A 21,234-nucleotide genomic window follows, 5' to 3' on the forward strand; every position below is an offset into this window, starting at 1 on the left:
CTCTAAGCAGGGATTGAGAGGATGAGGGCTGGCCTAGGGCCAACAAGACTGGGTTTCGGTTCTGATTTTGAGTCCTGATTAGTTCCATTAATTTCTCTTTCTCCAGGCACACGACTGGGAGGTTACCCTGCGGATGAAATGTCACAGTCGACATGCTCTGTGAACACGAGGCGTCCCAGCTGCCTACACTATCCTTGCTCTGGTCGCTTCCCCTCCTCCCAAAGCCAGTGACACTGTATAACCCTTCTCGAGACACCTCACACACCTACCGGCCTTACTGAGGCAGCAGCAGGCACAGACCGGCATGCTGCACTCCCCAGCCACTCACCGTTCTGGCCCCCCGTCACGACCCACCGAGAGGGGGCTCATGACAAACCAGCGGACATGCATGAACACACCTGGTAAATCATCTTCGTCTTCACTGAAAACGTTCGGGTTGAAGACAGGTAAATTAACGTAGTCCATGGAGATCTTCCGAACCTCCGGGAGATAGATGGTCATCTGCCGCGGCTGGAGGTGCAGGAGGCTGGTTTTATAGATGACTGGCGGGGACCGGGAAGAAAGTGCGGTTAATAGAGATGAGGCAGAGGGGAGCCCAGGCGCCAGCAGAGTCCCTCACAGGAAGAGAAATGGGGCCGCAGTGGCCCTGCCTTCAGAAGGCAGCTCTGCCTCTCTCCCTGGCACCTGGCCTGCCACCCCGACACAGTGTAGATGCAGTAACAACAAATTCTCGGTTGAGCCCAGCCACTTTTGGCCAATGGTTGGTCCATAGAAACACATTTTTCAAATGTTAAAATTTACATGAGCTGAGTATGATAAATATATTTTTAAATAACCTCAAGTGCAATCAGAAGGATAATTTAGTGAAAGTAGTTGTGATAACCGGAGCGCCCAGCTCAGGGGAATCGTGGGCAATTAGGGAGCTGTTTGAAGGCAACTATGAGATAACGGGTGACATGAATCGGGTAGGCATAAAATGCTGCTTTTATTCACACTTAATCCTTGTCTTATGACTTTCAATGTCAAGTTCAGGATGGAGACTTACAGGGAGCTTCCACATGGTTTCTTTAAATACTAAGGTTTAATTTGTTTAACAGGGACATTTAAGAGAAGGCCTAGATGGCAACTAAAATATTTATAGAGACAAAGTAAGTTAAAAAAAAATAATGAATCTGAATTTAAGTTTCAAAGCAGGTTAAAATCAGGATGAAATTACCCCATCAGCTTTCTTTTAGGTTTAATACTCTTTCCTGTGAGGTATGTAAAGGTTCTTTAACTATTGTTATTTTAAACTTTGTATTAAGATAAGCCAAACTCTATCTCCACAGCTGTCACCTCCAACAGCCTGGTGGCTGACTGGCCAGCATCCCCAGGGCACAGCAGACTTTCTTTTCCGAAGCCCCTTTGTAAGGTTGGTGCTTGGACTGGCATGGGATAAGATACCTTTTCCAATGCAATATCATTACAGGTCTTTTTCATGTGTTCATCTCCTTTGCCCACACAAGAGAATGTGAGTTTCAGCTTAAAAACCCTATCTGGTTCCACATAGCTCAAGAATTAATGTGTTCAGTGTTATTCCTTGTCATTTAGATGGATGAAGAGAAATAAAATGAAAAAATCTCAGGAGGGATTAAAAAAAAAAAAAAATCGTTGCCTCTAGGGGAAAAACACTACGTGGCTGGGGGTGAGGATGAGAGAGGTTTTAACAGTTTACACCTTTAAATCTTTTGAATTTATTATGTATTTTTAAAATTAAGAAATGTAAAACATTTAAAATAAAAACTTTCATAGGCCAGATCATTCTAATAGAAGGAAACAAATTATTATCCAATTGTCCAACACAAAGTATCTAACAGCACTCAGATTTAACAGGGTGCCCATATATAACATACCTTCTAAAATCCAAGAGCTAATTTCTTCTCTCTAGTAGGATCAAGTGGAAAATTCTCTTATCTTGACAATAGAATCAAGTGGAAAATTCTCTTAGCTTGACAAACAATAATAGCTAAAACCCTCTTTTTTAAAAGGTCAGTGATTAGGACAATGACTGCACTGCAGTCATACAGGATGCTTTGGTCCTGGACACTCAAATTCCTCCTACTGGAACAGCAGGTGGCTCAAAGGCACTTCCAGACCCTCCCATCTTAAGATCCGGCTAACTTACTCAGGGATCTACTCAACACCCAAGAAATAAGGGCAGAATGAGAAGGTCCAGTAAGTACATTTTCACTTCCACTCCTTTTTTCAGCGTTAACCACTGGCAGACAGCTAGGTTCTCAGCTCACTCACGTGGGGACGATCACATAGGAATCCCGTGTACACCAGCCAGGCACTGCTGAATTACTCAAGAACAGGTTTTTGTGGTCTTCAGAGGGCTTCCGGGTTGTGGAAAATATTCTGAGAGATTTCTCTGCATTATGGACAGGGATAGTCTATTCTTGGTTTCCTAAGTCAGTTTTATATTTTACTTTTATTCCTTTTCTTCAAGCTGAGAAACCTTGAAATGGAAAGTCCACCTGCAGCGCTTACTAAGCCCCTGAAGATGCATCTCTAGCAACAGATCTTCTTAACAACTGCTTTGCAACAATTATTTATGTTAAAGGATCTGTGTCTGGGACAATGCTAATAGGTGGATTCAGAGCTTTTTGTTTTGTTTTGTTCTGTTTTGTTTTTAAAAGCATTTTTAGCAGGTTACAGAGAGCACATTCAAGATGGGGCCACCTGTCCTTCTGGAGAGGTGTGTGCATGTTAAATGGTGGGGCAACCTCACAAGACTGGGGGACAACTCAGCTCCTCAGCCGACACAGGGATGTGCCATCAGAGCAAAGCTGCCTTGAAAAGGACCTTGTGTCACTTCCCTCCTTCAGTGTCCCTGAGTAAACATGGCAAGTTAGTGCTACTCCCTGGAGCGGGCACAGAGGAGGTGCACATTCTGGGTTCTCGCCCAGGTCTGTACTCCCCCAGGTCCCTTCTCCCCGATGTCTCAAGATTTTCCTGCACAGGACATTTATCTGGTACTTAGAAATGAAACTTATATTTACCACTAAGAACTGTACTAATAAGTCAGCCAACTTATTCGAGTCTCTAATGCTCTCTTCTCGGCTTTTTTCAGAAGTTCCTTTTGACTCAAGAACCTAAAGACACTGGTAGCAAAATATGCCCACAGTAAAAGGCCTCAAATCAAAATAACCAGAAATCTATTAGAGATTTTGGTTATTTCTGTCATTTTTATTAAGTCAGGGCTCATATAAAAAAATGAAAAGTACCAGTGGCAAAAAAGAAAAAAACAAACGGGCAATAATTCTCATTTTTACAAAGTCATCGTGGCTAGAGTCAAAGTTTAGAGGTAAAATACATGCTAATCTTTTGGTGTCCTAAGAGCTCATTTTCTACCTGAAGCCACTGGAGGTCAAAATTGACCTTTGAGTCAGCGCTCCGCCTGGGATGGCGGGCAGAGAGCGGGACGTGGTGCTTACCTGCACCGAGGTTGGTTGGCAGGAAAGCAGCCAAGCCCACAATCTTAAATTTGGTTCCCCAGATATTAGACGTGACCTGAGCAAGATAGCTGTGCTGTGGGGAAAAAAAGAGAAGAAAAATCACAACCTGTTTCCATATTTTCTATCAATCACTGAAGAAGTAAGAATGTTAACACTTTTTGCTTACAAAGTAACTGGTGGGCACTGACAGGAGTCTTCATTCTCTGTCATTCTACCATTTTCGAGATCAGGCACTAACTACGGCATGGCAGCCACCGTTTCTCAATGGTGGCTCACTGGGTTGTGTTTCTCAGGTTGGGAGTGAGGGGTGCATGTGTTCCAGCGTGTCCATGTGTGGTAGGTTAGAAAGGTCACAAAAGTGATTTGGGCACACTTCTCTTCACCTCTCCTTTTGCCATGTCACTGACCTGCAAGATTTGTGAAGCTCTGACTCCAATTTTATCCTTTTTGTTTCTCCTGGAAACGTCAGTTGCATTGATACCAGTATGTCTTAAAACTACCCAATTAGCTGTTTTTTCATTCAATTAAATTTTTAAAAATTTAAGAAGTTATCACTATGCCAAGCCACACATAATGCATGGTGTGTGTGTGTGTGTATGTGTTTGGTTTGTGTGCACACAAGGGTGATAATAAAGATGAATAAAATCTAGCTCAAGAAATGGTAGGAATGTAAATTGGTGTAGCCACTATGGAGAACAGGATGGAATTCAAAAAACTAAAAACATAATTACATAGGATTCAACATTTCCATTTCTGGGTATTTTTCTGAAAAAAATAACCCCATTAATTTGAAAAGATATGTGCACCCTAATGTCCACAGCAATATTATTTACAGTAGCCAAGACATGGAGGCTACCTAATTACCCATCAACAGATAAATGGATAAAGAAGCTGTGGTGGTGGTAGTGGTGTGTGTGTGTGTGTGTCTGTGTGTGTAAATGTATACATACACAAAATAGACTATTACTCAGCCATAAAAAAAAATGAAGTTTTGGCATTTGCAACAACATGGATAGACCTAGAAGATATTATGCTAAGTGAAGTAAGACACAAAAAGATAAATAGTGTATGATTTCACTTATATGTGGACTGTAAGACCAAAAAACAAAACAAACAACAAGACAGAAACAGACTCACAGAGAACAAACAGGTGTTTTCCAGAGGGGAGGCAGATGGGGGTGTAAGTGAAGCAGATGAGGAAGATTATGAAGTTTGTACTTCCAGTTACAAACTTCCAGTTACAAAATAAATAAGTCTTAGGGGTAAAATGTACAGAATGGGGAATTTAGTCAATAATATTGTAGTAACTTTGTATGGTGACAGACCATAACTAGACCATGGTGATCATTTTGAAACGTACAGAAATATTGAATCACTGTGTTGTACACCTGAAACTAACGCAGTGTTCTAGGCAATTATACTTTAAAAACTACACAGACGCACACACAAACTCAGGACAGTTTAATGGAGGAGATAAGGCTTGTAATTATCTGCATACAAGGCAGTCACAGGAATGTTATAAGGTAGTTACAAACAAGATGCTTTGGGATTACCGTGGTAGAGCCAGGGAAGGAAGCCTTCATGACAAAGGTGAAGTTACACCTGGAAGCATGAAGGCAGAAACAAAGGGGAGGAGACAAGAGGGTGGATTCATACACCTGGTGACCCACGCAGGACAAAGGCACAAACGCTTGGGAAGAGGCCAGCAAGGCTGTGGGAGTGGGGGGTGGGGGTAGGGGAGGTGGGGGGAGGAGGGGAGGGGATGTTGAACAGGACCAGGAGGGAGAGAGGCAGGCCAGACCATGAGGCTGCGACCAGGGCTTGGCTCCTGTGGACCCTGGGAGTCACTGAAGGGTCAGGAGTGGCTTGAGGGGGCGGAGGTAGCCTTGTGGACATGTCTGTACTAGAGCCGCTGGTGAGAAGGTTCTCGGGCAGCAGCGGGGATGCCCGAGGTGGGAGGGAGGTCCTGTGAGATGAGGAGGGCGCAGGGCTTGAAGGCAAGGGCAGTGGCGGCAACCAGGGCTCTAGCTAGGGCAGTCCCAGGCGAGGAGGCAGGGCCCAAGGGTTCAGCCCCCCGACAGCAGACCCGCGGCAGCAGAGTCATACGCTACCTGAGTGATGTCTTCAAAGGGAAACTCCCTCCGCGCCAGGCTGGGCGAGCCGATGGACGGCTTGCGCATCGGCAGGCGAGGGGACCGGGATATCTCCTGAGCTGCCCGTGACAGCTTGGGGGACTTCCGAGCCTCAATGTTGATCCTGTGGAGACGAGGCCCGGGGCTCAGACACCCACGGAGGGGAAGGGGCCCGCGCCCCTGGGCCCTGCTCACTTCTGGCAGCCCCCGTGGATGTCACACTCTCAGGAGCCAGGCCCTTCCTGTAACCGAGTCCCTCCCACGGGCTTTTGCTTTATGAATATGAGGAAGGAAAGATAGAATTGTATATCGAATAGTATGTATTTTAAAACATTCTGAGATCACATCAAGCCATTCATTTGTAAGGAACTCCTGAGAACGAACTTCCACTTTCTGCTGACTAACAGCATGTTCAGAAACGTCCTCATGCCTTCTGCCAGGGCTCTGCAAACTTAGTACCAGGGAAAGTGGAGGTGGGGAGAGCTCTTCCTCACCTTAAGGCCGCGATGACTTAACAACTCCTAACACAATGTTTGCATTTCAGCAGACTTGTTTAGCATTTCCCCACCTGCAATATTTGATCAGTGGATCTAAAGTTTTTCTGCTGCCTTTTGATCCTATGTTATATCTCTGGTCCTCAGTTCCTTTGTTTATAACATGGGGACACATGTGTTTAATGCCAATCTACCCAAGAGAGAGCATTATAAAAATGAGTGTGGTAAGGCTGATGGTGTTTGATGAAAGAAAAGCATGAAGCCTCCCCTATATTGCCTGAGAGCTTGATAAGCCATCGAGGGCTGACAGGGACCCAGCTGGAGGCTCTGGGCAAGGACGATTAGCGAGGCTGCTGTGGAGGGGGGGAACCTCAATGCGAGAAAGGCGGGAGGAAGGAGGACCAGCTCTGAGACCCCAACACCCAAGAGCTTTCAGAGGATGTCTACAGGTGGAGGATCTGGTTGCTTATGTATTAATAGTCCTCTCTGTTCAAGGAGTGAGAAAAACTGAAACACTGCAGAAGTGTAGGAAAGTTTGTTATTTTATTTGTCATTTTAACAAGTTTAGAATGAAGATAAAAAAAATTAATCAATCAGATTCCTGAAGCAAATGGATATCCATATGGGAAAAAACGAACACTTACCCCTAACTCATATATACACAAAAATTAATCTGAGGTATAAAATTAACCTGACATCTAAGTGTGAAAGCTAAAACTTAGGCATCTAGAACAGAAGAAATTATCTTCATGACCTTAGGGAAGATAAAGATTTCCTAAACAGGGTACAAAAGCATTAAGCATAAAAGAAGAAATTCAGATATTGGATTATATGACAGTCCATATATCTGCCAAAGGACTCACAGTTAGAATACAGGAAGAATCTCACAGCTCATTAAGAGAAAAACAACTCAATAAAAAATGGGCAGAAGACTTGAACAGATACTTCACAAAAGAAGAGATCCAAATTTGGCCAACATATATAGAAAGCTGCTTAGCATCACCACTTACTGCAGAGAACAGAGTTTAACTACAATGAGATACCACTACACACCCACCAGAATGGATAAAATTATTTTTTAAATGACATACAACTGTAGGTGAGAATGGAAGCAGTAAGAACTCTCAAACACTGCTGGTAGGAATCTAAAATGGTACAGGCACCTTGGAATACTGTCTGGCACTTTCCAATGAAGTTAAACACATGTTCAGCCCGTGGTCCTGCAACTCCCCTTGTAAGAACATACCTGGGATAAACAAGTGCATTTGTCCACAGGAAGTCTTGTGTAAGAATGTCTACAGCAGTTTTTTATTCATAATTGCCCCAAACTGGAAACTACCAAATACCCATCAATTGGTAAATGGAATAAACAAACCATAGTATAATCATTACAAAGGAATTCCACAGAACAAAAAAGAAAAACAAACCATTGACACATGCAACAACAACATAAATGAATCAAAATCATTATGTTGAACAAAAATGCCAAATAAAAAAAGAGCACGTACTGTTTGATGCCATTTACATGAAGTCCAAGGACAAGTAAAACTAATCTATGGGGATAGATGTTGGAACAGTGATCACTCTAGGGAGTGGGTATGGAAAGGGAAGGGCCCAGGGAACTTCCCAGGGTGACGGAAATCTCATCTTCAGCTGGGTGGTGAAAACACTGCTTTATCAACTGCTCAGTGAATTATGTTTAAGATCTGGGCAGGTGAGTTACCTTAGTTTTGCACAGCGTCAGAGAATTTTTGAGCTAGAGGGATCTTAGTGAAGATCTGGTTCACCCTTTAACTTCCATAAGTAAGGAAACTGGCATCCAGGTCAGGGAGCCAGGACGGGAAATGTGGGGTTTCTCACCTACAACACCACAGGCCCTTCCATCTACTCAGCTTTTTGCCACTCCTTAGGACAAACCTTAAGGAACTAACTTGTTTTTTAAAGTTCACTATTTTTTCCCTGTTACAGCATTATAGGCATTTAATTTGGCATTCTCTTCAACACATTACATACACTGTAACACCATTTTCTTACTTTCCTCAACCTGGAAGAAAAAAACAAGCTTCCTGGCTATGGCCACCCCATGTCACCCACCATCAGTGCCAACCCCTAGAAATTCTGCAGGTTTAGCAGACTTCCTACTGGATGTCTTTTTCTACCCTGGAGGAAAGGATGAAGGAGGCTCTGATCATTGCAGGCAGCTCTTCCAGATGAAAGGCAGGGATGCTCTGGCTGTGCTCAGATGTCGGTTTCAATGGGATTTTGCTGCAGACGCAACACAGACACACCTCGAGACACAAAAAAGGAAGCGCACTCCACACCCCTAAAGACAGAGATTACCTTGGGAGTTTGGGTGATTTGCTAGCTCGGGAGATTTTGGGAGATTTCTTGGCAGCCCAGTCATCACTCAGCTCGATGTCACTGGAGTCTGAGCAGTTGCAGCTGTCAATCATGGTAGAAATCAAGCTGTTTCCATAGATTTCATCTGGTAAGACACCAACCAGCAAAATTTAGGGGAGTGACATCAATCAGACCCTAAAAATGGTCATTACTAGAAACCAGAGGCCCGACTGACTCTACAGGCCATTATTTTCAGTCTAGAGAATGAAACAAAAGAGCAGAACATTGTTTTCCTTTTACATTTTTATGCTATTACATTTTCTAAGCAAAAGTAGGCAATTATTTGTACTGCTATCAAAATGGGCATGGATTTGAATGCCTCTGGAATGTACAAAACCATCTGGCCCTGTTTACTGCGCTGAAAGCTGGAGCCAAAATGGCTGTGGTGTTGCGCCTCATGACACACCAGGCACCCGTCCGGATGCCACAGGGGCTGGCAGCTGCCCCGAACCCGGGCCAAGCAAGGGGCCTGCTGACTCAGTGACTCCTCCCAGGATCTGCTGCTGACCAGGGACCTGGAAAGACCCCTGCTGATTCCAGGCCTGCTCTGCGTCAGATCTGTTTTAGGGACTCCCGGAAGTTTACATCTGGATGCCAGGTGGTCCACGTGGTTTCCTGGAATTGCCACAGTGTTGCCCGTGGAGCTTGGCTCTCCCACCTCAGGCGCCTCAGCTTCGAGCAATGGCTGGAAGGAAGACCCAAGTAGTAGGACGTGCAGTGGTAGCTGGGGGCTCCACTAAGGGCGCCTGTATGGGATCCAGGGGGCCATCAGGCAGAAGATGCAAGGCCCCAAGGCAGCAGGTGATGTGCATAGAGCAGGCCGTCACAAAACTGCAGTGGATGGAGTTCGTGTTTGACATCCCTCCCCAAATCCTTCTCCTCAGCTGCCTTCCTCACCCCTCGAATTCCCTCATCACTCAAAACCCAGCTCTGCCCTCACTGAAGTACATTACTCGTCAGAAACGCTGCGTTCTCCTGACTAAAGTCTCATCCCTCCAGGCTCCAGGAGCCTTGCCAGGTAATCAAAAAGCTGAACGAAATAATTTAGAGAATATGAATGATTTTATCATTCAAAAGGGCTATTTACATTAGAAAGGATGAGTTTGTTAATCCAAACTCGGCTCTAAGTTTCTGAGCCCTATTTGCAAATACAGTCCATATCATCCCAGCCCTGCTTCCCCGCTCAGATTCATGTCAATCTCCCCTGCAAAATACACTCAGTCCATCCCAACAGCCCCAGAAGTTTTATAAACTCATTCCAACATCAACAGTCACTGAAGTCCAAGGTCTCATGTAAATATCATCTAAATCAGACACCAGTGAAACTTGAAGTAAAGTCACACTGAGGCAAAATTCCTTTCCAGCTGTGAACCAGTGAAACCAGACAAGTTATGTGTTTCCAAAATAGCTGTGGGACAGGCACAGGATATTCCCATTCCAAGAGGGAGAAGAAATGGGAAAGAAGGAAGAGTGATGGGTCCTAAGCAAGTCCAAAACCTAAGAAGGGGGATTCCATTAGATCTTAAGGCTCAAGAATAACCCCTTTGGTTGTGTTTCCAAAATAGCTGTGGGACAGGCACAGGATATTTCCATTCCAAGAGGGAGAAGAAATGGGAAAGAAGGAAGAGTGATGGATCCTAAGCAAGTCCAAAACCTAGGAAGGGGGATTCCATTAGATCTTAAGGCTCAAGAATAACCCCTTTGGTTCAGTACTCCGCCCACTGGGGTAGTGGTGTCACCTCCATGGTTCTGCTGGGCTGGGGGCTTGTCTTCAAGGCTCTGGGCTGAGGCTGTCTTGCCTGTTGAAACCGAGGCAGTGACCCTGATGACTTCTGAATCGCCGTTGGGGTTTTTTCCCTCTTGAAGAACAGTGTATGTTCCTACAAATAGATCTATCATCCCACCCTGTCAAATCCAAGAGGCCCAACAGCTTTCCTTCATCTCATCCTGTATGGATAGGCTGAGAATTTTTCAAATCTTCAAGTTCTCATTATTTTGTGCTTAACAATTGCCTCTTCAATTCATCTTCTCCCTTCTGACTTAACTCTAAGCAGTGTGGAGGAACCAAGCCACTCCTTCAAAACCCTTTAGAAATCTGCTCAGGGAAATATGTTTCACTGGCTTGCAAGTTTTATCTTCCGCAAAACCTAGAACACAGTTCAGCCAAGTTCTCTGCCTCTTTATAAAAAGGATCCAGTTTCTGATAATATGTTCCTCACTTCTGCCTTGAGACCTCACCAGAAATTGCCCTAATTTCCATGCTTCTAACATGTACCTCAGACCTCTTCCAGTCCCCACCCAGGGCCCAGGGCCAAAGTTGCTTCCACATTTTTTAACCATTTTTTTAAACTGAAATATAGTTAATTTACAATGTTGTGTTAGTTTCAGTTGTAAGTGATTCATATACACACACACACATACATACTTTTTCAGACTCTTTTCCATTAGTTTATTACAAGATATTGAATATAGTTTCCTGTGCTATACAGTAAATCCTTGTTGTTTACTATTTTATATCTAGTAGTGTGCATATGTTAATCCCAAGCTTCTAATTTATCCCTCTCCTAACCCTTTCCCCTTTGGTACCCATGAGTTTGTTTTCTATGTCTGTGAGTCTGTTTCTGTTTTGTGAATAAGTTCATTTGTATCATTTTTTTAAGATTCCACATATAAGTGATATCATGTGATATTTGTCTTCCTCTGTCTGACTTAGTTCAGTTAATATGATAATCTCTAGGTCCATTCATGTTGCTGCAAATGGCACTATTTTATTTTTTTATGGCTGAGTAGTATTCCATTGTCTGTTTGTACCACATCTTCTTTATCCAGTCATCTGTCAATGGACATTTAGGTTGCTTCCATGTCTTGGCTATTGTAAATGGTGCTGCTATGAACACTGGGGTGCATATGTCTTTTCAAATTAGAGTTCCTTCCGAATATGTGCCCAGGAGTGGGGTTACTAGATCATATGGTAACTCTATTTTTATTTTTTTAAGAAAAAAAAAAAAAGAACATAAATACAAAACAGAAACAGACTCATAGACATAGAATACAAACTTGTGGTTGCCAAGGGGGTGGGGGGTGGGAAGGGACAGACTAGGATTTCATAATTTGTAGATCCTGACAGGCATATGCAGAATAGATAAACAAGATTATACTGTACAGCACAGGGAAATATCTATAAGATCCTGTGGTAGCTCACAGCAAAAAAAATGTGACAGTTAATATACGTATGTTCATGTATAACTGGAATTTGACACAACATTGTAAAATGACTATAACTCGATAAAAAAGTTAATAAAACAAAACAAAACAAAACAAAAACAAAAACAAACAAATAAAAAAGAAACTTCCATACTGTTCTCCTTTCTCCACACCCTCTCCAGCATTTATTATTTATAGACTTTTTTAGCAATGGCCATTCTGACTGGTGTGGATACCTCACTGTAGTTCTGACTTGCATTTCTCTAGTAATTAGCAATATTGAGCATCTTTTCACGTGCCTGCTGGCCATCTGTATGTCCTCTTGGAGAAACATCTATTTAGGTCTTCTGCCCATTTTTTGATTGAGTTGTTTGTTTTTTTGATATTGAGCTGCATGAGCCATTTGTATACTTTGGAAATTAATCCCTTGTCAGTCGCATCATTTGCAAATAATTTCTCCCAGTCCGTAGGTTGCCTTTTTGTTTTGTTTCCTTCACAGTGCAAAAGCTTTTAAGTTTAATTAGGTCCCATTTATTTTTGTTTTTATTTCCATCACCCTAGGAGACAGATCCAAAAAAATATTGCTGTGATTTTTATGTCAGATTCTGCCTATGTTTTCCTCTTGAAGTTTTATAGTATCTAGTCTTACATTTAGGTCTTTAATCTATTTTAAGTATTTTAGTATACAATGTTAGAGAGTGTTCTAATACTATTCTTTTACACGTAGCTGTCCAGTTTTCCCAGCACCACTGATTGAAAAGACTGTCTTTTTTCCATTTTATATTTTTGCCTCCTTTGTCGTAGATTTAGTAACTATAAGTGCATGGGTTTATTTCTGGGCTTTCTATCCTGTTCCATTGATCCATGTGTCTGTTTTTGTGCCAGTTTCATACTGTTTTGATTATTGTAGCTTTGCAGTATAATCTGAAGTCCAGTTCTGTTTTTCTTTCTCAAGATTGTTTTGGCTATTCATGGTCTTTTATGTTTCCATACAGATTTATAATTTTTTTTTTTGTTCTAGCTCTGTGAGAAACGTCATTGGTAATCTGATAGGGATTGCACTGAATCTGTAGATTGCCTTGGGTAGTACGGTCATCTGAACAATATTGATTCTTTCAATCCAAGAACACAGTATATCTTTCCACATGTTTGTGTTGACTTCAATTTCTTTAACCAGTGTCTTACAGTTTTTGGAGGAAAAATCTTTTCCCTCCTTGGGTAGGTTTATTCCTAGGTATTTTGTTCTTTTTGATGTGATGGTAAATAGGATTGCTTCCTTTATTTCTTTTTCTGAATTGTGTTGCTAGGGTCTAGAAATGCAAAAGATTTCTGCGTATTAATTTTGTATCCTGCAACTTTACTGAATTCATTGAAGAGCTCTAATAGTTTTCTGGTAGTGTCTTTAGGATTTTCCTATGTATAGTATCATGTCAGTGCAAACAGTGACAGTTACCACTTCTTTTCTAATTTAGATTCCTTTTATTCCTTTTTCTTCTCTGATAGCTGTGGCTAGAACTTTCAAAACTATATTGAATAAAAGTGGCAAGAGAGGCACTCTTCTCTTGTTCCTGATTTTAGAGGAAAAGCTTTCAGATTTTCACTACTGAGTATAATGTTCGCTGTGGGTTTGTCATACATGGCCTTTATCATGTTGAGGTATGTTCTCTCTACGCCCACTTTCTGAAGAGTTTTTTTTTTTATCACAAATGGATGCTGAGTTTTATCAAAAGCTTTTTCTGCATCTATTGAGATGATCATATGGTTTTTATTCTTCAATTTATTAATGTGATGTATCATAATGACTGATTTGTGCATATTGAAAAATCCTTGCATCCCTGGGATAAATCCCACTTGATCATAGTGTATGATCTTTTAATGTTTTGTGCTTCCACATTTTAAGGTATCTGTTTCAGCAGCACCCCACTTCTCAGTATTAAAATCTGTATTATTCATGTTCTCCAGAGAAAAAGAACCAACAGGAGATTCACACACACACACACACACACACACACACACACAGGTGGAGAGAGAGAGAGGATAAGGAATTGGCTCATGCGGTAACAGAGGCCAAGCAGTCCCAAGATCAGCATGGATGGATCCTCGGCTTGCAGACACACACCTTCCTGCCATGTGCTCTATGGCCTTTCCTTGGTGCATGCGTGTCGGGGGAGAGAGCGAGCTCTCCCTCCTCATCTTCTTCTAAGGCTATCAAGCCTATTGGATTAGGACCCCACCCTTATGACAACATTAATTACCCCCTAAAAACCGTATCTCCAAATACAGTGACACTAGGGGTTAGGGCTTTAAACTGTGAATTCGGGGAGACACAATTGAGGCCATAGCAAGCTCTAAGGATTCCTTTTGCAAACCGGTTGATTTTTGCTAAAAAAATTTACTGGGACTCATGCTTTCTATTATAAAAACACACACTGGTAATTTTAAGGAACATATTTGTTGAGTTGAGAATATCTACAACAGTGGATCACAAACTTCAAAACTTAACAATCACCTGGGCAGCCATTAAGTTGCAGACTTCTAGGCCTCGCCCCAGACCTGCTGAATCAATCCAAGGCGCAGGCCCCGGAGGCCGTATCTAACCAAGCATCCCAGCTGGCTTGCAGGGAGGCGGCCCACGGGCCACACCTGAGAAACCACGACATGCAGGCCTGAAACAGTGAGTCAGCTTCTCACGATGGGAAATTCCTGGCTTGTCCACGTCAGGACTTTCTTCCTCCGCACCCACTCACATATACCATTCAGTTGGCAATTGGTCATATTCTGCCTTGTGATGCATTTTCTGTTTTTGTCTCAAGGTATTTAAATCTTGACTTTTTAAATGAATTTCTCAAGTGTTGTCTTACTGCCAAAAGGGATTATAAACTCCTTGAAAACACAGACACCCTGGTGTTGCTTCATAACTGCAGGAGACTCAAGGACCACGTGCAAAGTAGGCACCAAATACATGTTATTGAATCGCTTCGCTTTACAACTTTTAAATTCTTTTAATTATAAAAATAAAACATCTCCTTCCCTGCAGGACTGTTAGTGACTGAGTCAGCCTGGTGTGGTGCGAGCTGATAAACGTGAGCGTTGAGGAGAAGCAGGTGCTGAGGCCGTCAGGGCAGGCTCCGAGCAAGCGAGGCCTCTGGAGGCTCGGTCCCGGTGCCCCAGGCGCCCTCCCTGCTCCTGCTGCCCTGTTCTTCAGTGAGAAATTCACACGCCCCGGGGAACAGAGCAAGCTCTTCACCTACGTTCCCCTCAAGATGTAATCTGAGCACAGCTTTATGAAATTATATACCCAGGAGGGACCTTAGAGGCAGCGGCATCGGTGAGAAGACGGGCCAGGGTCCCGGCTCGGCCCCGCGCCTCCCCTCCCGCGGCCGGCGGCTCTCTTCTCTCCCAGCCCTGAAACCGCGCTTTCCGTCCACGGCTCCCGTTTTTCTCACTCTGCCTCCTGGCCTCCCTCCTTCCCACCTCCTTCTCACCAGCTCCGATTCTTCTGCTCGCTCTCCCTGCTCTTGGTAGGAGTTCGTCACATGAGTCAAAAAAAAAAAAAAAAAAAAAACCTGACTAATATCCAATAATTTAAAGCACAGCTTTACTGCTTTCAATTGCATACAGTAACACTGATAGCGGAATGCTGCCACAGAAGCCGAATGAATAAAGAAAAGCAGACGGAGGGAACAACTGCGTGAGCACTCAGCGTGGGCAAGGCAGCCAAGGCTGTCCTGCACTGTGACACCGCGGTAACCCCAGTTGTGCCACACGACACAGTGGCTTCAGGGGTGTAATGAGGGGCAGAGGCCAGTCTAGTCGGCGGAGCATGAACGGGAGCTGGGAGGTGGAGAGAACAAGTGTGCACTAATGCCAAGTCCAATTCAACCCATGCTGTGTCACGGTCAGGTACCTGCCAGCACTGGGGGCACAAAGATGCCTCAGTTCCCTCCCTCCAGGCCCTCAGCATTCAGGGGGTCAGGCAGAGCCCTGGCCTGACAACTACCACGTGCCCCGGGGGCTATCAGCAGCCGACTGAGCAGCACCAGGCACACTCTGCTGTGAGTGGCGTGCCAGACTTCACGGGGAGGTGGCAGAAGGTCTGGGTGGGCAGGTAGTGCTGGCTGGGGATGGAGGCCACAATGGTCACCAGTGGTGACACTGGGGTAGCACACACGGTACCAACAAAAAGCACACAGTTCCTTCCCTCTGGAGGCTCTAGGAGAGTTTCTGGAAGGAAGGGGTGGTTCTTCATGCCAAAATCTCTAAGGATGAGCAAGAAATTCTTCTTGGTAGTCAGCTAAAAAGCAGTTAATGGTAGACTATTGAGGAGCAGAAGCAAGACTCTACTGGGAGGTGGAGGAGCAGGCTGAAGGTTAGAAAACATTAGCTCCATCGTTCACTCAGGGAGCAGACAGCCCCTCACCACTACTTTCCAACAGGCTCCGCAGGACACAGAGACCCTCGGTGAGCACCTGACACAGGAATCTATCACCCCCAGAAGGCCTGTGCTGGCTTCCCCTTGGCTGAGGGCCCATGTTTCTGCTACCCACAGCCCCAACCACACAAAGCCATATGAAATGCTGTTAAAAACTTGTCATGAAGTACATTCAGAGAATCATTAACATCAATAGGATTTTGGAAAAAGAGCAGCTTCAAGGATGCTCCTTGCCAGCCAACATGGGCTCGCATTGCATAAACAGGCACTGTCTTTGCACGGGTCGTCAGGAAGGCTATTCCGCAACCACCCCCGACAGGTCTTCAGTGCCTCTGGCAAGGGGCCCACCTGATTTGCCATCGGTCCGCGGGTCCATGATGACGAACTCCGGCCGCAGCTTGCTGATGCGCCGGCCCTTGAGGATGGGCACGAGCCCGCCCAGGTACTCCAGGTAGAGCGTGTAGCACGGGCCACCCACCTCCGGGTCGTCCTCTGTGCGCTTCATGGTGCAGTGCAGACGCTCGTTGCCAGCCGACGGGTAGCTGACAAAGTCCCGCATGTTGTTGGGGTCTGGTATTGGGGGCTGGAGGTGGGCGGGGGAGGAAAAGAGTGTGGGCATCACTGGGTACTCTGACAGAGCACTGGCTGCAGCTCAGGGAGAGTTAACCACATACTGTAAACAGTGATTCACGCTCTGGGTGCATGTCAGAATCTCCTGGGAGCTTTTAAAAAGTACCTAAGCCAGACTCCACTTTAGACAATGAAACTGGACTTGCTGGGGGTGGGCCTGGGCATGTGCATTTTCTGCAAACTCTCCAGGTGACTGTACCATGCAGCCAGGGTTGAGAATCACTACTGCAGAAGCAAGACTGTAAACCAGCTTGAAAAAAATCATAACAGATTCTAAACTCTGCTGTTTGAGGAAAAAAGTAACCAACAAGCCAATGTGATACTTAGAAGCAAAGATAGAAAACAAAAAGGAGAATACAGAAAAGGAGATAAGGTGCAGAGGGCCCACGGTTAAGGGGGAAGCCCACCCTTGAACAGCAATTGGCAGCTGTGTTCCACACACCACCACGCAGAACAGCCTGGTTTCCAGGGTACGATCGGTATGAAGGACGCTGACAGGAGTGCTGGGTGGGGGCCGCCCCACCTCAGCACAGTGGTGAGGAAACTGGTTTCAATCCTGACCATTCCCGTACCTACGATTGAGCGAGTTACTTGACTTCTAGGAACATGCTTCCCACTTTCTCAAGGGGGACTCATGGCAGCACCTGCCAGCAAGTCAGGACTGAATGGGCAGACTGATCAGCAGGATGACCTGGCAATCAAGCCCAGAATACTGCCTTTGCGTGAGGAAGCCGTCACACAAGGCGAATCCCTGGTGGACACGAACGCTAGGGACAGGCGGCACGCAGGGAGGCCAGGGTGGAACTCTCAGGAGCCTTGTGACTTCTGTGCTCCTGGTCTGGGACTCTAGCCCGTCTCCCCTGACTCTGCTCTCCTCCTGGCAGTCCCTTCAGGAGGGAGCAGGCAGCTGGGGTGAGGAGGGAGCAGAAGAGGGGAAGGCTTTACCTTAATGGTGGGGATGAAGGCAGTGGAGAGGTAGGAGCAGAGGCGGGGGGGCAGGGTCAGCTTGCTGACGTCCTTGTCCTCTCGCAGGGCGCTGGCAATGGCCTGCTGGCACAGCAGCTGCAGGCTGGATACTCGGTGCTCCACACGTACCACGTATAGGGCTGGTCCTGATGCCATGAGCAGCCGTGAGTCCCGGTGTCCCCAACAGATGGAGATGATGGGGCGCTGCCAGGAGGTGAAGGGAGACTGCTTAAGCTTCTGCTCTTGTGGTGAGCAAAGAAAGACCATGCATATCATGTCAAGCAAAATAAAATGGTCTAAGAGATTTTCAGGATGTTGGTTTTAAACAGCACAACAGACAATGTCAAGTCCTATATTATAAAAAGTCAGTATTTTCCTTGAAAAATAGTTAGATCCCCAGGCCAGACCCCAAAGCAGGGCAACAGTGTTACAAATGTTCTTTTATATGTATTATCTCATTTAATTTGGTACCATAAAACCCAATGTAGGTCCATATAATGAGGTTTCTGCCAGGAGGTGCAAACAGCTCGCAGTATAGTAACCCATACTCCTTACTGAAGCTCTGGTTACCTGGATCCCCAAGTAACCAGTGGTAGTTCCCAAGGCTTGGAGAGGTAGTGAGGAGGTAGACTAGATGGCCCTCCCCTTTCATCCTGACAAGGAGCATTTCAGAGTGAAGTTGACTTTGGATTTGGGTTCACAAGCTTGTGACACAGGGAATGTTATATAACCCCTGGAAGTCTTTTACTTTCTCATGAGTAAAATGAGAGCTGGGGGGATTAAAAGGAGATAAAGATATCAAAGTGCTTCTGGGACCCATCACAGGCTATAACCCACAGGCCCTCAGTCACTGTTATTCTCAACCACCCTTGAGCTGATGAGGCAGAGAAAGAAGGTGGAAAGCTATCTGAAAGGGGGAGAGAGAGGAACACAGTTTCTGTGGGCCACTCTAGGTGTTTGTGGCCATCATTTGCTTTACTTTTTAAAGAGGCTGAAATCCAAATATGCAAGTTAGAAACTGGTGTACTGGGGAAAAAATCCAAAGTTCAGAGGTGCCACCTAAGAAAGACCAGCCAAGAAAGAAAGAGGTGGAGGGTTGTGACAGAAAAGCAGTGAGAAAATCTCTGATTCTGAGCCAGACAGATGGAATTCTAATTTAATGAAGTGAAGTCTTGAGGGGCTTCAAGGATCAGAAGTGGGGATACCAGACCTTTTATATGAATGACAGACAGGAACAGAACTTTCACAACACTTCAGCGACAAACATCAAGATAAAAGGAACACATGAAGACACTTGCTTAAAATAGCCTCCAGGGTCAGCTAATCCTGGTTTCAACTTCAAAACAAAATGCAAGGATGAAGATGATCCATCTTTCATTTCCATCACAGTGAGGCGGGCAGCCGCTGGGCAGGACCACAGCCACAGCGTCCTGGGGGCAGACCCCGGAGCCAGGAGCTCAGTCTGGGGGCTTCCAGAGGACTTCCAAGATGGGCCTCCTTAAAAGAGGATCCCACAGAGAATGTAGACCCCATAGAGGAAACTGTTCATTTAGAGCAAGACACAATCACTGCTGAAGACAAGGCAGACAACACATAAAATACATACAAAAAATATTTCTTTTGTATCAATGCCGGTGAGCGCAGTTTAGGACAAAAGTTCTACTAGCAGCAAAATCATGCTCTGTCTTAAAGCTGTACCATCACCCTGCCATGCCCGAGTCTCCTAAGATAATGTTTACAACCTATAGCTCAAGCAATGAAAAACAGTTTCCAATTAGTACAATCTGACTGGTTGGAACTGGCTGCAAAAACATCAGGCATTTTCCTCTAATTTCCATGACTTCTGAGTCCATCTGCCTGACATGCCAGTGGTCACAAGGGAAGAATATACATATTCCTCCTCCTTTCCCCTCCCTCCTCCTGGTTGTGCTTTTCATAGCAATTATCTCTGCATAACAGCTGATGATATGTTTTGGGAGGGTCTTCTATAAAATGATCATTATGATATCTCACATCTCTGTAAAAAGGAAATTAAATCACTTTACAGACTTTCAAACTGGATAAAAATCCTCTATTTATTTACAGGTATAATCACTACCCATTGTAAGAAAAGTAACAATCATGTCTTAAAAACTTACTACATTTCACAAGCCCACTCCTGGGCATATGTCCAGAGGGAACCTTAATTCAAAAGACACCTGCACCCCAATGTTCATAGCAGCACTATTTACAATAGCCAAGACATGGAAGAAACCTAAATGTCCATTGACAGATGACCGGATAAAGAAGTTGTGGTATCTTTGTACAATGGAATTCAGCCATAAAAAATAAAATAATGCCATTTGCAGTGACATGGATGAAACTGGAGATTGTCATTCTAAGTGAAGTAAGCCAGAAAGAGAAAGAAAAATACCTATGATATCATTCATATGTGGAATAAAAAAAAAAGACAAATGAACTTATTTACAAAACAGAAACAGACTCACAGACATAGAAAAGAAACTTATGGTTACCAGGGCTGGAAGGGAGTGGGAAGGGATAAATTAGGAGTTCAAGATTTGCAGATACTAACTAATATATATAAAATACATAAACAACAAGTTTATACTGTATAGCACAGGGAACTATATTCAGTATCTTGTAGTAATCTTATGGTGAAGAATATGAGAACGAACGTATGTATGTTCCTATGTGACTGAAGTATTGTGCTGTACACCAGAAATTGACACAACATTGTAAACTGACTATACTTCAATAAAGATATATTAAAAAAACAAAACAAGGGAAAAAAAAACCTTACTACATTCCAATAGCACATTAAGTACCTTAATAGGCACATATATTATCTCATTTAATCTTCTTAACTCTGCCACGTAGGCATCATTATTCCCATTTAACATATGTGGAAACTGAGGCTAAGAGAGTTACCTGACTCAGTTACAGCTGATCCACAGGACAGCACACCCATCTCCCAACCCCACAGATCATGCTCATCTTACTACAATGTGCTGCCTCTCTGTCCATCACAAATACAGTGATGGACCCAAATTCTCCCCATGGTTCTCCCTTAATCCACTTGGCCAAGGCTATTTTACTCAGAAACAAACAGAACAACATATGTGTAGAAAAGGCAAACAGACAAGAGGAGAAACGAGCTGCATAAACAGCAAGTGGGCAATGACTGGAATGGTCATTACAGCAGAAAAGAACCCACAGGTCACCAGACCCGCGCACTGGGATAAACCAGCCAAGCAGCACCGCTGGGTGAGTGTGAAACAGCAGCACACCGGGCGTTGCAAACGGAGGAAAACAGAATTCTCAGCAAGGAGGAGTGAAGGGACTAAAAACTAGAACTGGAAAACAGAGCTGAAATTATTTAGCCTGGAGAGGTGATGCCTGTAGGGGTCTCAAAGGAGTAACTGTTACCTGGAGCAAGGTGACAAGGAAACCACCACCAGGAATTTACAGCACAGTAACCT

General features: G+C 44.4%; 1 protein-coding gene across 1 annotated transcript in view; it reads right to left on the bottom strand.

The window, feature by feature from the left end:
- The window catches only part of TULP4 (TUB like protein 4), a 209,443-nt gene that overhangs the window by 11,033 nt on the left and 177,176 nt on the right, over nucleotides 1–21,234 (bottom strand). Inside the window, exons 8-13 of the mRNA XM_074368075.1 lie at nucleotides 17,735–17,959; nucleotides 16,508–16,742; nucleotides 8,464–8,608; nucleotides 5,609–5,753; nucleotides 3,477–3,570; nucleotides 399–542 (exon numbers count right to left, since the gene is read on the bottom strand). Coding sequence (XP_074224176.1) covers nucleotides 399–542; nucleotides 3,477–3,570; nucleotides 5,609–5,753; nucleotides 8,464–8,608; nucleotides 16,508–16,742; nucleotides 17,735–17,959 — 988 coding nt within the window. The remainder of the gene's footprint in view (nucleotides 1–398; nucleotides 543–3,476; nucleotides 3,571–5,608; nucleotides 5,754–8,463; nucleotides 8,609–16,507; nucleotides 16,743–17,734; nucleotides 17,960–21,234) is intronic.

Source organism: Camelus bactrianus, chromosome 8 (assembly GCF_048773025.1).
Source record: "Camelus bactrianus isolate YW-2024 breed Bactrian camel chromosome 8, ASM4877302v1, whole genome shotgun sequence".
NCBI lineage: Eukaryota > Metazoa > Chordata > Mammalia > Artiodactyla > Camelidae > Camelus > Camelus bactrianus.